The sequence below is a fragment of the Triturus cristatus genome, chromosome 8 (genome assembly GCF_964204655.1).
Source record: "Triturus cristatus chromosome 8, aTriCri1.1, whole genome shotgun sequence".
Classification (NCBI taxonomy): domain Eukaryota; kingdom Metazoa; phylum Chordata; class Amphibia; order Caudata; family Salamandridae; genus Triturus; species Triturus cristatus.
Window position 1 is genome coordinate 238,311,606 of NC_140591.1, and position 21,409 is coordinate 238,333,014.

General features: G+C 45.2%; 1 protein-coding gene across 4 annotated transcripts in view; it reads left to right on the forward strand.

Moving 5' to 3' along the window:
- The window catches only part of CNTN5 (contactin 5), a 3,369,946-nt gene that overhangs the window by 1,568,639 nt on the left and 1,779,898 nt on the right, over positions 1-21,409 (forward strand). For all 4 annotated transcript variants that reach the window (XM_085621430.1, XM_085621433.1, XM_085621431.1 and 1 more), the window contains one exon: positions 746-796. In XM_085621430.1, the coding sequence (XP_085477556.1) occupies positions 774-796 (23 nt within the window). In that variant the 5' untranslated portion in view covers positions 746-773. The remainder of the gene's footprint in view (positions 1-745; positions 797-21,409) is intronic.

Consider the following 21,409-nt stretch of genomic DNA (forward strand, 5'->3'; position numbering starts at 1 on the left):
GTTTGATCAATTACTATGTTCAGGAATGTGAAGAGTGGATTAGGACATTTTCCTAGGGTTGATTGGGATCAAAATATGCTGTGTGTTGGTCTCTCCCTGATTGAAAGGTACATTGGCGCTTTAGACCTGATACCAAAACCACTTTAGGTTAAAGGTGATTCCTATATATGTAAAGAGTGATCTGTGCAAGTGCAATTCTCAGATCCTGAATCATTAGCTAAGACCCTCCCAAATATGTCAGTCTGCAAATAATAAATAGGGGAGAGTCCAGGATTATTCCATGCATATATTGGAAACTTCACCAGGCTAATCAGTGATTACTTACTACTTATCATTTCTAAACTTACATCAAGATGAAGTTTATGATGGTGGTGTTGAAACTGTAGGAAATCGAACCACAATTATTTTTCCCTTAATTCCTTTAAGGGAAGAAGGGGCGCAAATAAGTAAACAGGACATTTTATAAGGTCCTTTAATTTTTCAACCTATGTGACAGAATTACGATATCAGATATATTTTGAATATATTAAAATATGTTCATTTGGTTAGTTCTTGCAGATTTAACAGTCAAAATAGATGGTTTTTGAACTGGATATGGTACTATGCACTGCAAGCAAACGGTTTAGTTCAATGAAAACATTTTTCTACCGTTTCATATTTGTTTCTGTTTCTTGTGGTGTTATTAATGCTTCATAGGACATTTTCTTTTATTCACCATATTTCTATTGATATGATTTCATTGTAGATTTTCGCCTCTACGAGCGGTGCTGCCAATGAAATCAAAGAGAATATTTTGGTAAAGTATTAGTTAACATAAACTTTTGTGTATTTCGTATCTGTTTCCTTAAATACCTTATTTTCCTGTTGTGCATTACATAAGTCAAACTACATTTCAAGGCTATGAAACAATTAATTGAAAATGTTCATTCTTACAAGTAAATCATTTAGTACATGGTCATAAACATTTTTTATCAGAATTTAGGAATATGTTTATAAATGTATACTAGCATAAAAGGGCGTGCAATTTCAAAGAATCATGAAGCAGATGTTGAAGGTTCCCATTATATCAGTGAATTATTTTACAACAGGGCAAAGTGAAGAGCATCAGGATGCATGCATGAAACCTTCAAGTAGAGTTAGCAGAGGGGTAATTCATCTATAATCAGATTAGAGCACCAACACAGTTACAGAGACTTAAAAAATCACAAATTCATGGACAAGACACAGATTATGCAAAGACATGAACCTATGCAAATATCTTTCTACAAGCAGGAACTACATGAGCAAGTGATAATTGTGCCCATTATCTCCCCTCTCATCAGCTACAATTACACAAACATATAGGAAAGAGAAGGTGGAGCTCAAGCTAGTAAAGAGATTTTATAGTTGGTTCTAACAAAAAAATCTATATTTCGCCCCTTCTCATTTCTAAACCATTGGAAAATAAGATTGAGAATGTTCATGTTATTTGAGCTCTCCCAGATATTGCTTTGTCCATTATAAGACTTAGAGTGGCTAATATTATTGCATTATGGCCTACTTCCGAAGGCTATATACAACTGAGACACAGACAACGGCATTGAACAAAGAGAAGAACCTTTAATAATCAGTAAAGCCCATGGCAGAAGGACTGTAATAATTGTAAAACATTCCACCCACTGAGGGTAGAATGTGTTAATTGAAAAGGGAGGAATAGACGCCAGTCAGTCAGTCAAAGATCTTTATTTCGGCCACTATGGCCATAAAAACACATAAAAAGAATAATACAATATGTACAATTTCCAGCAGCATACTTTAAAATATCTAAGAAATAAGTAGCACAATTTGAGATTGGTTTACTGATCTAACAGAGATCAAATATTGCGAAAATACATCTCTTCTAGGGATCCCTAAACATAGGGATAGATTATATGTATATTCCAACAGACTACTGCTTCTTTTCCCTCTTTCGCGAAGTAATAAAGTGCATGAGCAGAACCAAGTGATCAGTTTTAACTACAATATTGTTTCAATCAGATAAAATATCTTAAATAAGACACATACACAGTACACGTAAGTAAGAAAAAGTGGCTGAGTGCGATCTTGTTTGCCCATTGTTGCGGGAAAATAAAGTTCCTGCACGTTGTCAAGTAAACAATTTTAGGCACAAGATTAGTTCATTCAGGCAAAGTATCTTAAAGACACCAACATAGTACACTTAGGTGGCAAGAAGGTGACCAAATGCGATCTTATGTGGGCAAACACATGTTACACTAGATAACAAGAGAATGACCGAATGCAAAAAGACAACAGCAGTGCCAGATAAAACATGTGAATAATATTAAAATAGTCCAGTAAAGCTGTTTATATACACAAAAATATAAAAATCACAGCGGCAGGTATCAGGGGTAAAAAAGAGGCATGCCTATTCTCAGAAATATTTGGTAGCTAGTAATAAGCATTAGATGGCCTATAACCTCATTAGCTCCTTTTTTGTAATAGCGCAGTGAATATGCCACATAAAGTACAGAAAGCGTGAGATGGAAAACATGATGGGCATTTGGGTGTCATACTTAAGTAGTCTGAGGGTCTCAGAACAATGTCTGAGGCCCAGGTTCATGCACACCTGAACCAGCCAGCGGGACTTTGGCCTCCTGTAGGCAGGGCAAAGAAAAAGTACATGCACTTCGTTCTCCTCCACGTTCAGACATACCGGGCAGTCATGACTGCGGGCACCCAACCACTTAGTGGTGAACGATCAAAGCGGAAGTGTCCTGTGTCTGAACTGGATGTATACCTTCTTTGCGAGGAGCAGTTGAATGTTATCCAATGCTGGTTCTAACCGATATTGTAATTTTGTTTCCATAAACCTTTGTGTTAAGCGCCCTGGGGAATTCCTCCATAGGCTGGGTCAGTTTTAACTCTCTGTAATTCTCATTAGGTGCCTTTCTGGGAGTCACAATACTAGAGTCTTCGGCTGAGCTCCACCGATTTGCCCTCTTCAAGGCCTGGCATGTGTTCCTTATATGCACCAAGCAGGGCAGTTTTCCCGCACCATGCATGCTCAAGACTTCCCTCAGCTCATCCCTATAAGGGGCAAGCTCTGGGGTGCTCCACAGGCGTCGCCAGAATAGGTGGGGTCTTAAAGCTGTTTCATCTGCTATGGGGCTAATCCCAAGATCCAAACTAAGGGGGGGTTAGAGGGGAGCTAGCAGGAAGTCGTAGAAGTTGCCTGGCGAAAGAATTCTCTGTTAACAATAGGGGGGTGCTGGAGCAGTGACCCCATAGTTCTGCTTCAGCACCCCCCTATTGTTAACAAAGTGGCACCCCTGGCCTGGACCTTTTATAGTTCAACTGCAGGGCCTATTACTGTATGGGAGCACTAGTTGTACACCTTTAAAATACCCCCGAGGCCTGAGCCAGTTTTAAATTCGTTTTTTGTATTTCGGTTACCCAATCCATTTTCTCGGTTAGTGTAATACCAAGGTACTCAAAAATCAACACCCTCTCTAGGGCCTTTCCATCTAAACAGGGGTTTGGGCATGTACAGTTTTTTGCATTGAACACCATGTATTTGGTTTTCTGTAGATTAATCTCGAAATCCCTGTTTTTGCAGAAGACGCTGAATACATCAAGGGCCCTTTGCATGCACATAGGAGACTTTGAGAGTAGGAGGGTGCTGTCTGCAAACATCAGAGCAGGTATCTTGCGGTTCGCTAGCCTGGTGGCATCAATATCTTTTCCTGCCATCAAGAACTCTAATAGACCATTTATAAAGAAGGGAAAAGGGAGTTGGAGCCAGGACGCAACTTTGGCGTACACCTTTCTCAACCGGGAAGGGGGCTGAGAGCTCTCTGTTTTTGCTATACCTTATTTGAGCGTAGTTGCCTTGATGGAGACGTTTCATCTCATGGCAAAGGTAGTCTGGGGCCCCTAGTTCCATTAATATTCCCCACAATGTATCCCTCGGAACTAAATCAAAAGCGGATTTAAGGTCCACAAAAATGAGATAGAGGCTGCCACCCTCTATAGTCACAATTTTCGAATATAGGAGTAGTAATCTAAAAATGTGATCGATGGTAGAGATCTTGGCCCTAAACCCAGCTTGGAGGGGTGTGAGTATATTGTGTTCTTCTATCCAAATCTGTAATCGTCCCAGGAGTGCACGTGCATAGATTTTCTGGCTAACGTCAATTAGGTTAATGGGGCGGTAATTTGCCGGGCTCAATGGGAACCCTTTTTATAAACTGGGATGATTTCTGCCCCGGCCCAGGTTGAAGGAATTGCCATACCCTGGAGGATGGCATTAAACAAAGTCCATAAGTAAGGGGCCCAGACGGAGGGTTCAGAGCGAAAAAGGTCGCCAGGAATCTTATCCAACCCTGGCGCCTTTGCTGGAAGGATCTTACCCACAGCTTCTGTAATCTCCTCAAGGGTGAACAGGGGAGTATCGCGTTGGGGTGGTTCTAGGTGGAAAGGGGTTGTTACCGCCAGCCCATCTTCCTTCTCAGCCATTTCATATAGGGATTTAAAGTGAGCTCTCCAAACTTCCTCCCCTATGTTTGCTGATATCACTGGTTTGCCCTCAGCCGTTCCGGTATTGGTCCGGTTCCAGAATGCCCGCATATCGTGATTTTCCAGCGCGATTCTTAGAATAATCCATTTTTCACACTCCCAACTGCTTCTAGCCTTAGCTATGGCTAATTTATAAGTTGCCCTGGTTTCCTTAATTTGTGGTCTATTATTTGCCTTAATGGCAGCTAGAAGCTCTAATTTAGCTGTTCTACAGTGTTCGTTATACCATAGATGATGTGGATTACTGTTCAACCTAGTCTTTCTACTAGTAACAAAAAAGGAAGCCAGAGTGGATAGCATGTTTTGATGATTATTGGGAACTATGTTCTGGCAGATTGGATTACCAGTCATTGCAGAGTGTAGATGTGCTACAGTAAGTAGGGGGATAATTTTCTGATATAATGAGGCAAGCTTAGTCTGTGACTGAGAAAGTTCCACCCATCGTATTCTCCTACCTCCATTGGCCTGAGTGAGACTAGGGGTGGGTTGTGAGGTTCCACCTAGAGAGCTTCTATCATATGGGTGGGATATATCTAATTCAAGGACATTATGGTCACTCTCGTGACGGGGAGTGATCTTAAAGTTTAGAAATTTATGCCACTATTTGATGTCCACTAGGATGTAGTCTATGAGTGATACCTGGCCTGGTCTCTTATATGTGTGCTTTCCAGGGCTATCCAATGTTAGACGGACGTTGCATGCCCTTAACGAATAACTTAATGTAAGTGCATGCATCTGTAAGGCCAGCGGGGTCCTGGCCCGTATAGGCGTATTATTGGGTCTGGGATCGCCCAAGCTGAGTCGTCCTCACTTGAGATACTTTTGGGAAGACCATTCAGGGGTTCAAATTGACAAATGAAATTCCCTCCTAAGATTATCCAATAGGTGTCCGGTATTGTTAAAAGAAAATTGGACAGTATATCAAGAGTGCTGGAAGTTTGGCTATAATAGACCGGGTGTGAATAGACGTTAATCAGGGCAATTCTGGTTTTAGAGGTGAAAGTTAGAAAAATACAGAGGCTGTCACGAGATGGCTTTTCTATCTGTGCGACCTCACAGCCAAGGGGGGCGCCAACCCAGATAATTAGACCCCCAATCAGCTGGAATGCTATAGGACGCATATCCCACTCTGTGTGTTGCCACCCTGGCCCATGTTTTCTGGAACATGCATAAACCCTTGTTGGTCAACAAATGCCCGCCAATCTGGAATATCCAGTTTTGAGGTGAGTCATGCTAAGTTCCAGGATAATAGTCGAAAACCAGCTGTGTCCATCTCGTTTGCTACGTGGGTAGAAGGTACTAGACTGAGACTTAAGTGCGCCCCATCTTGCCCAGTGCCCATTAGTCATTGCCCGAGTCGCTAATACTCGTTGCTGCCAAATGGTGCTTTGCAATGGGGGTATGGTGGAATTGTTTGGCTTTGAGTTGTACTGGGGTCAATCGGGGATTGGATGGCCCGTGCATGTTGGTTCCAGAGTTGTGTCTATTAGGTCACTCGCTTTCCCCTCACATCCCTTCTCTGGTTCTCCCATATGCTTCCTGGGTCTTCCCTGGTGTGAGAAGTCTTCTGGGTGCGATGGTTTAACTTTATTCTCTACTTGGTAGCTGGAACTTTGGTATAGGGGCTCAGTATACGATAGTCAATCGATTGAGTCTTTAGGGCTTAATCTGTTTGCAACAGGGATGTTGTACAGAGGTGGTCGATTGGGATCCCAGTTCTGGCTGAGGGGTGGCCTATCCTCAATCCTCGCCACCCTGTCAATACCGGTCCTTCTCGTGATATGGGGGTTTAACACTGGGGGATAAAAATATCCCAGAGGGAGGGAGGCTATGCCTCCATTCTCCCTCTAGTAACCACACTCTAAAAGGGATTTCACAATCCGAGGAACTCTAAAAATGTATCACTACACAATCCCCAGAAACATCTTTTGGTATCCAGCCCACGCAACTTACCCTGCGAGTGAAAATAATTTCATTTGCATCTTTGCATGAGAATTGCCTATGTTTAACCAGCCAGACAATACATTTGTTTTTGAGTTCATAGTGAGACTCCCTACATCCCTTGCTCACTTCTGGTACTCCTGCTAGTACAACAACATGTGGGGTTGAGGCCGGGGGGAGGCAAATGCGTGGAAAGGCAATTTCTTATACTAGGGCTTTTTCAGAGATTGCTAGCTGTTCACTATTCCCAGGGGTAGAACCTGGTTGCAAGGGGGCTCGGAAGTGTTCTCTAAGGTGTTCTCTTGGGCGGTCGCCTGCAGGTGGTTTCTTGTAGCCGGTCTCTGACAAGATGTTTTTTTCCAGGGGCGTCTACCACTTTCAAATTTGTTGGGTTGGACCTGCTAGGGCCAGTCTCTTGGTTTGGGGATAGGGTGGCTTGCTTTGTGGTGAGGGGTCTATTTGCAGGACTAAAGATTTGGTTATCTCCACCTCCTTGTAGGTTAGCTCTACCTTGCCCTCCCACTTATCAACCAATAGTGACAGTTTATCAACCCGGTTTGTTAGTGTCTTAAGTTCCTCCTTTATAATGGTCCTAAACTGAGATTGGAGGTCCGCCACCAGGTTTTTCACCCATGGTGGTTGTTCGGGGTTGACCTGCGGTGTATCCCCTGTTCCGTCTGCCCCTTGTTACTGTTCGTTGCACTGTTCACTGTTTGTTTTATCCGCTTTGGGCCAGAAGTAGCCCCTTTTCTTTTGGAAATGCTCACCAGGGGTGTCTCAACATTGGATGCTGCACAAGCCTTTGCGCATGTCCTTGGTAGTTCAGGTGTTGAATCCAATATTAGCAGAATAGACGGGGAGGGGCTACCATGTTACTGAGAGGTTGAACAGGGGGCTATGACTGGGGTTAATGAAAGACGCCATTCTGTCTGCTCAATTTCCTTGGCTACAGCTACTATTGCTTTTTGCAGCATTTTGTCTATTAAGGAGGGTTGTGATGACAATACAGATTGGGGAACGGCATTTGTTCTTGGATTGCCCATGATTGTGAGAGACAATGACTCGGAGAATACCGGAGAATGGGTGCCAATTGGCTCTGTTGCAAATTCCAGAAAGCTCAAGTTAGCAGCTTCCCACTGCTGTTGATTAGATATTTAGTTTGAGTATTGTTGTCAAGAAGGATATTGGTCACACGGGCAAAGTTCCCCTTGATTTACGTTATGACAGAAAGACACTGCACAGATGGGTGGCACTAACCTTGGATGGACGATCTGGTGTAGAAAAAGTCCTGGGGGGTCTGTAGTCAGAACCAAGAGGTATGGCCCAGCCCAGACTCAACCACCTTGGATGGACGATCTGGTGTAGAAAAAGTCCTGGGGGGTCTGTAGTCAGAACCAAGAGGTATGGCCCAGCCCAGACTCAACCACCTTGGATGGACGATCTGGTGTAGAAAAAGTCCTGGGGGGTCTGTAGTCAGAACCAAGTTGTATGGCCCAGCCCAGACTCAACCGGGCTCTGACGGGTACAGACGGGTCCGCCCTTGGCCCAGGCTTTGCCCGGGCATGTCCCGCACTGCAGGAGGCCGGTGAAGATCTTATCGCGCCTCTGGGGAGCGGGTCGCAGGGTCGGGGGCAGGCGTCCGTTCAGGGCTGCTGGGGGATGTAGTTTTGCGTTGACCGTTCCCCTCACAGCTGGGTTATGGCAATGTTGGCCTTTCCCCTCATGGCTGGACAGTATTGGCCGTTCCCCTCACGGCTGCGGTGTTGCGTTGTTCCTGGCGAAATAGAAGCACAAAGATGCATTGTCGTCATTGAAGCTCTCCACATTCCAATGGCTTAATGTACATTGCAGTAAGTTAGACTGGCGTCCCAGAGTGGTAAGTTAATGTTGTCTAATTTTACTGCTCTCAAATTTATCAATCAACTAATCCTTCAAATAAATGCATTTTTGTGCTGGTTGAGAAGATGTTTGGGTGAACCCTTCTATATTCCAGTCATGGGTGGGTAAGAGAATTGAGGGGAGGGAGTAGTGGAGAGCAGGATCCTAGTACAAGTGAGCTCAGAAGGTGCAAAATGCTGAGTATGTGATACTCCTCAAAGATACCTCCAAAGAGCCAGTAAGAAAGCAAAACATACTTATTCCAATAAGCGCATCTATGAAGCACCCTACCAAACCAAATACATCTTTAAATGTTATCATGGACAGACTAATCTTGATGCCCTGAAAAGCAACTCATGCGGATCCAAATATTAATGAGAGGATTACTTGAGCTGTTCCGCTCCAACTTTACCAAATTTTGAGAGTCATTTGCAAACAGTCGACAGCTACATCCATTTCCAGCCATTTCATCACAACTGTTACTGTCCACCTTCACTCTATTCAAACCCTACAGGATCTCTAACCTAGTATGCCTGACTAACAGGACAAAAATCTCAAACTGCTCAATGCACTCCTGCTCAGTCATCTGTTTCAAGCAGTTCCTTCAGTTCATCATAACAGATAAATCTAGCAAAATAAATGCTCCCTCTGCTTGAAAGGTGCGTCCAGCCCTCTGAAACACAGTAACAGCACCTTGTAGTTAACTGCCACCTAACATCTCCCCATTTCCCAGCAACATTATGTAAAGAGAAATGACAAAACTAATGACAAAACAACTATAAGACCACTATGAGTAAATTCACTTCTTTATGACCAGCATTACGGATTAAGATCTTAGAGGGGCACTGCAGCAGCCTTTGTTCGATAAGATGTAAACTACTGTTATTGTCCTCCACGACTCTGCACCCTATGACAAGGTCAGTAACAAAATATTTGCTCTATTGTGGATTACATCTTCTCTGTAATTGAAACTAAAAAATCTTGATCTGATCTGTTGAGTTGTTAAAATGCCCAGTGGCTTGCATCATGCTCCAAGGATCAGCACTCTCCTGCCTGCTGTTAAACATCTGCATTCATCCACTTACTAAACCAAAACAATGCCAACTTACAAATATGTGCTTCTGAAATGCAAAATCACTTTATGCCAACCAATCTGACCATCCCACCAATATTTCATAATGTTTGGACCCTAAAATCCACTGGGTGATGAAGGAAAAATGTGTTAGTAGTGACAAAACTGAGATCCTTGTAATGGGATGAAATTAACCAACCCCACCACCTTTCGACTGGACCCGAGGCCAGTAAGCCCACTGCAACTGCCTTAAAAGCCAGCAACCTGAAAATACATTGTGATTCTGATCCCTTATCCACCGCCCTTTTTAAATTAAAGCAATAGCCGAAGGTGTGAATCTCCAGCTCTCAATTCTCTACAAATATTCTTCCACTCTTCCAAACTAATCAAAGGGTACAGCTGTGAAGATCCCTTATTACGCCCCAGTTATACTAGTGCAATTCCATTACCACGGCCAACCCAAACTCATCACCAGCTTGCAAATGCTGCAGAACCAGCCAGACTTAGCCACACAAAAGCAACCATGCTAAGCCCTTCCTGAAATCTGTCTTTTGGCTTCATGTAGAAACTGTAATAACATTCAAGGCTCTCTACACCATTCACATTGTGTGCAGGGGTGAAGGACCTGAGCACCTGCAGAACTTGGCACTTCATTATGCACGAGCCTATCAGCACTCAACCACCGAACCATCAACAATTATTCAAAAAGTTAAAACGTTAAGATAGATCTTTAAGAATGTTCTGGGGGCGGAGCCAGGCCGGCGGCCAAGATGGCCACCGGGCTCCCGGCTCCGTCGACTCTCTCTTTTTGCTGCTGGACCTAGCTGTCGGGGCAGCTCTGCCGACACTCTCCTGGATGTTGGAGAAGGACCGATTTCACCGAGAGTCGCTCCGGCGGCTCTCCGAGCTTCAGGGACGAAGATATGCTTCCCGGTCGGTGTGGCCTACGCGGGTCCCGGAGTCGGGACCTCATGTGATACTGTAGCCGGTGGTGAGTGGAACAACAACGGCCGGGAAAACACGGTCACCCGCGGGGGCGCTCGAACCCGCCCTGAACAACATTCTAGCGCCCATTGCTGAGTGCCGTCCCCTCATGCCGGACGGGCCCCACCCACCCGAACGCTGCCTCGCTAAATGTGAACGTGTGACGCTGCTCTGTGTCTCTCTGCTGGAGATTGGTACGACCCGCTAGCTGCTGCCTGTATCCCGCGATTCGGCGGATCGGGGCCGATTGCTGCATGGCGATTTGGAGTCGTTCGGACACACTGGATGGCGCAGATGAGACCTCTGGGGGGCAGTTGCGATGGCTATCATAACGGGTGCCACCGGGGAGACGTCCGGATGGCACAAATGATGGAGGCTCTAGTGTGAACTCTGGTGGCTTTAATGCTGTGCGCCCCATTTGGTAGTGATACCCTCATGGAACCCTGCCCGCCCGAGTCGATGGCGATGCGCATTTCAAAAGGAGTGTGGAGTTCGGAGGCCCCTTCCCGTGTTTTGGAAGCACAGCGAGTGGGTTTGGTTCGCATGGCGATTAGTCCCCGGCATAAGTGGAAGTATGAGAGAGCCTGATGCGGTATTTTCACTGTGTGCCTTTGCCTGGTGACTCCCTCTACGATCTGTGGTATGTCCCGGATGGGTATCTCTACGGGACCCTATACGTTGCTGATGAGTGGACGTTGGTGACTGGGGTCTACTTGATCGCTACAAAGGGCATCGTCGGAATGGAACTTCGTCCATGGACTAATGGAGTGTTCGGGGATTCCATCGGATGTGAGACTGTGGGGACTCCTTTATTGCCCTCTCCCTTGTGGCAGACATCGTCGCGCAACCCATTTAAATTGAACTGCCTACTCTTCCTGAACCGGACTATGTCTTGCTGCGTGGGAGGCGGTTGTGGGCTGTGAACGGCTGTGAAATGTGTCGTGTCCTGGCGTATTGGAAGAACTCCTACTCTTCTTTGGATATCCTTGTCTATTGTACTCTTGGTGCTTTGTTGGCTACGTTTTGTGTGGACTGGGACATGTTTCTGACAATGGCCGGGTGGGGCTGGGTTACGAAATAGTGATTGTTTCCCTCAGATGCTGACAGGGGGGTAACTGGGGGGGCTGGCGGGGCGACTGCTATTCTGAGTCGATGGGTTCCTCGGCTGTCCTGCAGCGGAACGGATATACCTGTAAGTTACGCGGAGGGGCCGGGGGCCTGTACTGGTGAACCCCCCAATATATCTTTCTCTTTTATATTTCCTTCTTTTATATTTCTCCTTTCTTCTATATTTCGGGTTCCGTACACCGGGCGACAGGCACGCTGTTAAAGGGGGAGGCCGTAGCCATTGGCAGAGGTGCAGGGTGGGGGGTTAGGGGGGAGGGGTACTACTGTTCTTTCCTTTTATGTTCCTAGGGCCTCTTTCTTATTCTTTGTCTCTCTTGGCTTTCTCTTACTTCTCCTCTTTTTTTATTTCTTTTGGGAACTGTCTCACAGGTTCCTCTCTATACGTCCTGGTATTACAGATTACAGGGGTGGATGTTTCTTTAACGTTTTTATATTGCAGCGGGCATGAATCTGTATTGGTGGGCGAATTGTATAGCTCATTGTCTATCCTGTTTAAGGTGCGTCACCGCCAACGTCCTGCCTACAGTAGTCCCGCCTGTGAATATCCTGAGCCGTGGTAACCCCTGTCCTTTGTATTATTGGATTGTGCGGCATTAGATCCTGTTCTTTCTTAAAACTCTAAAAGAAACCTCTTTCATCCTGGTGCCAATATGGTACCGATACTATCCTGAGTTACGACGGGGCATTTGGGAGGCGGGTTGTTGTACTCTTGCGGATTGACTGATTTGCTTTGATCGACTCTGTACTACTGGCCGACTGTGATGGTTTCAGGCCCGGGTTTGTAACTACTTTATGTACCAATAAAGGTTTATAAAAAAAAAATAAAAAAAAAAAAGAATGTTCTGAACACCTCTGTAAACTACACACCCAAATAGAGATTGAGGCATCTCTTAAAAACTGAACTATTTAGTGTTGCTTCCTAATGAAACTCCTCACTGATCAAGAGTTGTAATTGATGAACAACAGATTAGGGATCTACCTGTCTTATCGGATTCAAACGTTCTTTGCTTCGTGCCTCTTATATAAGTGTATACTGTCAGTGCTTTATGCACTTTGAAGTAACCAATAAGTAAGATTTAGTTTTCTGTAAAATTCACAGTAAACAACTAAATATGACCATGAAAGTAATGAAAAACATTTCTCAGTGTGGTGTCCAAGCCCATTCAATTTTTCAAAAGATAACCAGCAATCCATAAACAATTTAAAAGGGCAATCATCTTTTAACTTCTTTAATGTGCATTTAAATATAGGGTAAGGTTAGTAAAAGTGGTACTGTAAATTACTATAGCCTCTTGTGAATGACAGCATGAATTGCATCTACTAAACTTCAACACAATGTACTCTCAAGGGGGGCATGGTTTGGCGGTATGACCAAGTAGACGTCTCTGCTGGAGCTCACCGTGACAGCAGAATAATCCGATATTATCCTCAACTAATCCTGACCATATATCCACTAAATATAAACCTCTCTGCTCACCAGTAGAATCCTGGAAAGTCACAACATCCCCGGTCTGGGGTGCAACCTGGAGTTTGGATTGGACCGAGCCAACGAGCCAGCCAATGCCAAGCAGCGGAGAGGAAGGGTGGAGCCCAGAGAAACACAGGTATCTCCGTAGCATGGGAAGAAATCACTGTAATAAGGCAAGCAGGTGAGATTGTGGACCCATACGGACCCCACTGCAGATTAAGTTTGAGACCTCCCCTCCCCAGAGCCTCGGCAGAAACGGAGGTGAGGTGGCTGTCCGAGGACAGAGAACAGAGGAGAGATGAGGCCTGCTGGGTCTAGTGACCGGGGTGCTGGGTTCGCACCGGCTGGCACCCGAAATTCGGATCCCTCCTGAGCCTTAGAAGAAACAGCGCAGAGGTGGCCGTTCGAGGCCTAGTGGGGAAGGAGAAGCTGGGCCTGCTAGGTCGGGTGGCCGTGACTCTGGAGCCACTCACGACCAGCATCTGCAGCCCAGGACCACTCTCCCGAGCCCTGGGAAAAACAGAGACAAGGAGGTCGTCCAAGGCCTAGCGACGGAGGGAGGGGGAGCCTGCCGGGTTGGGCAGCTGTGACACTGGTGGCCGCGCTCAACCGGCGCCCGGCCGCACCCTGAAAATAGCCGCACTATATAGGAGAGTACCCAGTTACAGATCTCGCTGGAGTTCCGAGGAGGTGGTGGATCACATGATCACACAACACTGCGCCATGCAAGAACCTTAATTACGGCCCAAGGACAGAACAGCACTTGGAAGCAGTGAGTGGGCTGAGAGGCCAATGGAACCAAGAGGACCACATAAACAGAGAGAGTTGATGTCCTGGGCGGGTATGGCTTGAAGCAATGCAGGGGAGACCCAAACAAGAAAGAGCAAACGTGGTGTGGTCTACACCGGACCCACAAGGTGCACCGGCACAGCCAGGCAGTGCCATTTGTGGTTGAAGGGTCAATAAACACGGCAGTGGAACTGTCGGTCGCCCAGCAGACTGGAAGTGATAGTCTGGGGTACAGGGCTCCCTGAACTGGTGAAAGTTAAGCAGCAAGTAGTTGGAAGGAGGTGCCCTGTAGAGCAGCACACTGGCGCTACGGTTCGACTGCCAGAGGGAGACCACTGAGGAAGTAGCAATTGGGAAGGGAACCCAGCAACTAATATCAGGTCTGCAACGTCCAATGGCCATGGATAAGGGAAGCCGCCCCTTACCAGTTTGGGATTCACAGGATTGAGAGGTAAAAGAAGCTGTGAAAAAGGGGACAGAGACAGTGGGGCAAAACAGCCACGAGATAAAGCAAACAAATCTGTCGAGGGTGTAGAAGCCCTGCGCAAGACATAAAGGAATTGTGAGTAGCCGCATAGACCCTAAACGGCTGAAGAGATACCAATTACTCTAGGAGCCTGGCAGAAGCCTCTGACCCTGGAATATCAAGTATGAACAGAGAAGCAGACAAAGTCTTACTCCGGAAAAGCGGCAAGTATGGGGTACAGTGGGTTAACTCAGAGATATATCACCAACGACAAGAAACAGACAACACCACATATCAACTCTCCCACATGCTTTCACATCTAACAAAATAATAAATTATGCACTCCCCTTCCACAGGGCCCAGAGGCCCTGACGGAGAGCATGGTAGAGGGTGAGAATGAAGAGCATCGGAAAGAAAAGGATATGGTGCACAGAACAGATGCAGTGGCCATAGAAGCGAACCTGCTGCGGTGTGACCTACGGAAGGTAGAGGACTGCATAACTACTACAGAGGAAAATGTGGACGCACTAGAAATGGAAATTTTCATCCTCAGGGACACCGTCATTGTGCTCCAGAAAAGAGTGGTAAATTTGGATGCAAAAGCCGAAGACTCCAAAGGAAGACTAAGGAGGAACAATCTTAGATTTGAGGGTTTCCCGGAATAGGTGAAAGGCCTCTCGGTCGAGCTTTTCCTTGAAGAGTGCATAGTGCATGTATTGGCCCCAAAATGACTATCAAAGTTCTTTAATATTGAGAGACCACACAGATCATTGGCCTCTCCCCTAAGACCTGAAGCACCGTAGAGCCATCATTGCCCGGTTCTTTAATTATCGGGACAGGGATGTGATCCTGCAGACCTTATGCACGAAAGGTCCAATACTATTTGAAGGTCATCCCATATCAATATACCCAGACTACACTCAACGAGTCCAAGAGCAGAGGAAGACATTCTTAACTGTCAAACGACGTCTCTGTGATCTAAACCTGAAGTATACCCTTCTGTTCCCTGCAAAATCGATGGTAGAAAAAGCGTGTTAACCCCTTCTGTGCCACGCCCTTTCCCCCTCCTGTGCCGGGCGTTTAATTAGTGGGTGGGGTTCATGGCGAGATAGTCTCGTCATGGGCACAGCGCGACCGTGCTCCATGACGAGACTATCTCGTCATGGGCACAAAAGAGGTTAAACCCCATTTTTTCAGTCAGCAGCCGAAGCCAGTGAGTGGCTGGACTCTACCAGTCTGGTCCCATTAATGGGGTCATCCAGAGCATCAACAATAGGGGACAAAACCTGAGACTGACGACGGTGACCAAAGCAGAAGCCACAGTCTAGAAGAGAAAGATTGGGGCGGATTCGGGTCCACCCAGATGCAACTCTGAAAACATCAGATACCGAAACAGTTTAGGAATCGGAAACAGCAACCCCAGATACAGGACTTGACTCTGGTGGACTGAAGGATCCGATCGAATGAATAGCACAATGGGTTTCAGGCAGAGAATGCTCAATTAAGTGGACAAAGTTCATCATGAACAGAAAAGGTGAAAGAGACATCAAAATGTAATAGAGTGGGCATGGTTTATAATCAAGCCCAGAAGAGTAACATGTTTGACAAAGACGAGCTGTCGTGGGGAGGACCCCCCCAACAGAGGTCCAATCCTGTGGAGGGAGTTGTAGGATTTCCCCTCGCACTCTCTTGTCCTTCCAAGAATTCTTGAGAGGAGTGTGGCTCTTGTCTAATGCAAAACACGAGAAATTGAGTTTCACAGTTTGGTGGGTGGGGGAATCAGGGCGTTCCTTGCAGGTTGATATTCCGCACCATATGGGGAGAGTGGGACTTGCAAGTATGCCCGGTGGGTGGTGGCGGAAGGGAGTTTTGTAGTTTGGTTCACTAGGGGAATTATGCAGACATCAAGTTTAATGTGTCTAGTGTCAGATTCTGGGGGATTAACAGTGAGTTAGGGAGAAGGGAAAACATCAAAAGGTGTAGGGCAAAGAATGGTAGATGAGAAATGTTTGCAAAAATGGGGGCACAAGAATTGAAAATCATTACATGGAATGCACGGGGCATGGCCAACTATCAGAGAAGGAGGGTGCTAGATTATTTGAAGCGTTACTGAGTGGCCATAGCGTGCCTGCAAGAAATGCACCTATGTGGTGATGCGCTCCCTAGTGTCCAGCATCGGTGGAGGGGTCAGATTTATGCCACCTCCTACTCCAGATTCACACAGGAGACACTCTGTAAGGGGGCTCATCAAAGGAGTCTGTTCTATTGATGCATCTGTTTTGTTTCTGCAACACCAGATAAGCACTTCATTATAAAGAAAAAACTAATACCTATATTTAGGCTCGGATTTCCTGCTTACATAATTTCTTCACTAGTAGTGGGTTTGATCTATGATAAATTTGAATATTTACATCAGTGGCCTTAACAATATATCAAATTGGGGCATAGGAATATAGAAATATTCATACATTTTAATATATGCTATTGAAATTTTATAGGTTTTTGGAGTATCATGCTAAGAGTCCATGTTATCAATATTGGGTAGTCCACATATGTGACTCAATGCATTATGAGTAGCGAGTCCATTTCTTCACTTCCACTCCTTTGACGGACAGCGCTGAATAGGATTCATGGACAAATATTTCTGTAACATCAACATAATGGTATGCTCTGGATTGATTTAGCAAGAAATGGTGCTACATGTTGTAGTTGATGATTATTTTTCTTACATACGTCTGTCTGTAAAGTATCTAAAGCAACCAAAAAGAAAGCTTTTGTTCACTGTTGCAGATACACCAACTGACAGGTTCTAGACAGTCACAGAGGCTGAGGGTCTTTTGTCCGGCCATATAGAAACACTGCTAGCAGGAAGGAGTGTTATTGTAACAGCATTAGAAAGTGCCAGGCCATTAATCCCCTAGCCAGTCCTGCCGCACACCAGTCAAATCATTGGCCCTACTTCCATAGAAGCGCTCACTACTATCCCTCTATTTGCAGCACCCACAAGCCTTCGTGTGCTGCACAGTTTCATGCACTGGCAAAATCTGGATGGAGAAGGGGGGGATAATAAAATACAAAGCACATACCTTTTTACCACTGACCGTCGCCTCTTCTGTCTCCATCTTCCTCTCTACACAACTGGAAGCACACAGCCTCCCAGAATCCTCTGGCCAATCACAATGGTGGTGCCTTAGCAGCGTTGTGAGTGGACTGAGCACCATGGTTCAGCGCTCAGACAGGGGCTGGCAGGCGGTTCATGTTCTCCACCCAGGCTGTAATGCAGCCTGGGTGGAGAACATGCAGAGTTCTCCACCTATGGTGCTTTGGTCGGCCCAAGACGGCCTGCCAAAGTACCAGGCGCACTTTAGGTGCCGCCACCATTCTTCCCCCCCCCCCTACCCCATGGCACAGTGAGCCCCCTAGCCCCACTGTCTGGCTTCAGCTCCAAGCTGAATACAAAAGCAAAATGATGATAATTAATGTTATCTTTTTATTTTTTGTATTCAGCTAGCAGCTGAAGCTGTGGGGCGATGATCTCCCGCCTTAGCGGAGGAGCCGCCACTGATTACAGGAGATGCTCTCATTTTCTAAAGAAAATTAATCCTCTGTCTAGATAAAAAAGCAAAAAAACTTATAAGCGAAATTGTTTTGACCTTTAGAATATTTCCTCCTAAAGGACTTGTGTTAGAGCTACGTTCTCTAATTAAAGTGTAGATTTTACATAGTAATAGGATTTTACCAAATGCCACATGAAAATATCTGCATTTTGGACTGGGTACACATAGTTTAATTTGTACTTTTAAGAGTCGGCGAGTCATATTATACTCTAGAGAGAGAACTTTATCACCAATTGTCAAAGAACAGGTTAATGTAGCGAGTTGACTGCAATACTGAGAGTAGTGACAGAATTAAGTGCAATCTCACATATTATCAAATATTTGTGTTTATTCAAAGCAACATTTTAATTGAAAATTATCTTCCTAAGGTATGCTTGTTAAAGTTCAAATAACCTATGTTCTTGGTATAATAATCAGGTATAGTGCTTTTTAGCAGTGCAAAAAAGGAAAAATTAAATTATAATAATATGACGCTATTATCACGGTATTTTTCAGTGCAAGCTAGGTTAGGGCGGGCGGGAATGGGCTGTCAGAGCAAAGGGAGGAGGAAATATGTGCACTTAAGTGCGCATGACTGTTTGGCCGTCCATCTTGGGTCGGCCAAACAGTCATGCCCCTTTGGCATATTCTCCACCTGGCTGTATTGCACAGCTGGGTGGAGAACATCCACAGACTCACACTTCCTGTCTGAGAGCTAAACCAGGCCTCTCAGACCAATCCCGATGCTGCTGTCATGCTGGTGACAGCAGCGTCATGATTGGCTTAGGGAAGCCTGTGTGCTTCCTGCTTCCGGGAGTCAGGAAGAGAAGCTGTGGAGAGACAACAAGAAGAGACTGCCGTCGTGCACAAGTAAGTGCTATAATTTGTTTTCCTCCCCTCGCTACTCACGTTCTGTACCAGCCGCCACTGTTCAAAAGGATGAAATGGTTCACTGTAGACAACAGAAACTATTAGCGTGACATTGCCAGTCAGTTTAGAGAATAGACTCCCGTCTTGTTACAACCCGGAATGGGGGTGGATGCTAATGCACACTATCAATAGGAGCTGTGAGCTAAGACATAAAGGAACTCAAATCTGCATGTTGTTGTAAGGGAGAAAGTGAATAGGGAGTAGAAGAGAAATGCACTGGAGGTTGGAAATTCATCTCATAGGGTTCAGGAATGCACTCATCTCTCTCTGTCTCTCTCCCTCCAAAGCAGTGTAGCACCGCGGTGGTAACACAAATGCCAGAAAGAAAACATATCTGCATATAGCAATAAGCACACATAGTTTGAGTATGTAAGTAATTGCTCTTATATGATAATACTGAGCACGCTCAACCCCCATAGGCCTCACCTGATGGTCTGTTTGGTAGGACTGGTAAGAAACCCAGGAAGTACCCGGACACACTCGCTGAGCACGGGAAACCAGGAGGAGATGCCACTGATGGGTGTAACGCCCGATTAAGTTCAGTAACTTAATTATAAGTTAACTTAACAAAGCAGCAGTGGGCAAGCAAGAAATTTACACTTTACAGAGTTAAATAAATTGCTACAGATGAATATATTTGTAAGTTCAAGAGAATATAAACACACATCACGATTCTAAAGTATATGCATCTTCATTGTATGGTCACTTAAAGCTCACTTCTTCACTCAGTGTTTAAGTGCTATGTTTGGCATCCAAACAAAGGACCGTGAACTCTGTTAGCAAAGATGCTTCAAATCTGTGGCAGAAATATCCAGGCACTTCATCTATGAAATACTGTACTGGTCCCTATAGTCGTTATCGTGCATTTAAACATTTGTGGACAATTAGGTCATATCATTTAAAAGAATTGAGGCAAGGTGCTTCTGTTGTCATTGGAGTGCTTTTGTCCTGAAATAGTGTCATCCTGGTCTCCATTTTCAAAATTGTCATGTAAATTATAACATTTTATTACAAAACCTGAATATTCCTTAACAAATATCACCTATCACTCAGTTACTGGGGGTCAGTTATTGTGCAAAGATTTATGGAGCTGCTCTCAAGTTACAGTTCACTGTTTGTGGACTATATGCCTCACGAATGACAAGGCCATCTTGAACACATTTGTTGAAATCTGAGGGCCTCTAGGGGCCTATTTTTATGGTGAAAGAAGGCAACTGCCTCCATCAGTCTTAATATACCACTGACCATGGCTCAAGTAACTATTTGGAACAAACTGACTCTCAAATGTTACAAGAGGACAGGTGGTACAATATCAACACTATGCACAATTACTAAATGAAAAAGTGCATGTTGTGATATTACCAAATTAATATGGTACCCTACAGCAGTATACAATTTGTAAAATATTGTATAGTCTATGTGCTAAATCCTACAGTTTCCTTTCTAAATAATAGGTTGTTCTGCTGAAGTGTAAAATGTGGGACCATGTCTGTGGGCTACATCATGTCCTACCTACATTTTATGGTGAGTTGCTCAAATGTGAATTTTCCTTGAAAAACCAAAGACAAGAGGGATTTACAAAACAGGAACAGTTGGTTTATTCAACTACTACGGCCTGGAGTGCAGCATCCAGAAATGGGTATCAAGACTGACTCATAGGACAATAGTTTTGAATGTCTTTTTAAACATTTCTTGTAGCATCATAAAACAATTCACAGATCCTGCTTTGGGAGTGGAATGTGGGCCTTGTCATGAAGCCATACATTTCTCCCCAACTGATTGCAAATGCAAGTGGTTCTCAACCTTGCATGGGCACAATAAGGGCCAGTGGCTAACGTGTTCAAATGTCCAGCATGGGGAGCGTGTGAACACTACGTGTGTAGTGTGTGCTGTGTCCTGACTGTACCTCATTTCTAACTTTATGGTGTTATGGGAACGCATGCCCCTCCAGCTGTGTAAGTTTTTAGGTCTCGCCTGACCCAGCGCATGCGCTGGTCTGGTGAGACTTATTGAGAGGGCTCCAAAAAGTGCTACCAGGCCAGCCTAGAGCTGCAGTGCATGTGCGCGGGCGCGCGCGCCACGCTTTACCGTGATTACTTTCACTTTCGCGTCCGGAGGACCGCTTTGATGTTTGATCGCGATCACTTTCACTGCCCCACGGCCGCTTGGCATAGCCAATAGGTCTCGCTTTTGGGACCTTATAAGTATTTAGTTATGCAACTGTTGCATGGCTAAATACTTATAAGGTCCCAAAGGCGAGACCTATTGGCTATGCCAATGCTTGTTTTTATAGGGGCCAGTATCCCAGGAGCATTGTAGTGTTGCTGCCTATCTATGGGACTAATGTGGGTTTCTCCTGCTTGCGCGTTTGTCCTGCTGGTTATATGCCACCTCGCCTGTGAGCTGTCCATCAGTAACCTCAGGCCTAGGGTGCAGGACCTGACTGATCACATATTACTGACTCAGGGTTGATGGAGAGGTCATATCGGGGGATTTCGACAACAGTGATTCCATTTCATTTTCATATATACACATATCGTTGTGTACATTAATATCAATATTAACAGGTGCTCTACTGTTATTTAAAATTTGTGAACTATCGA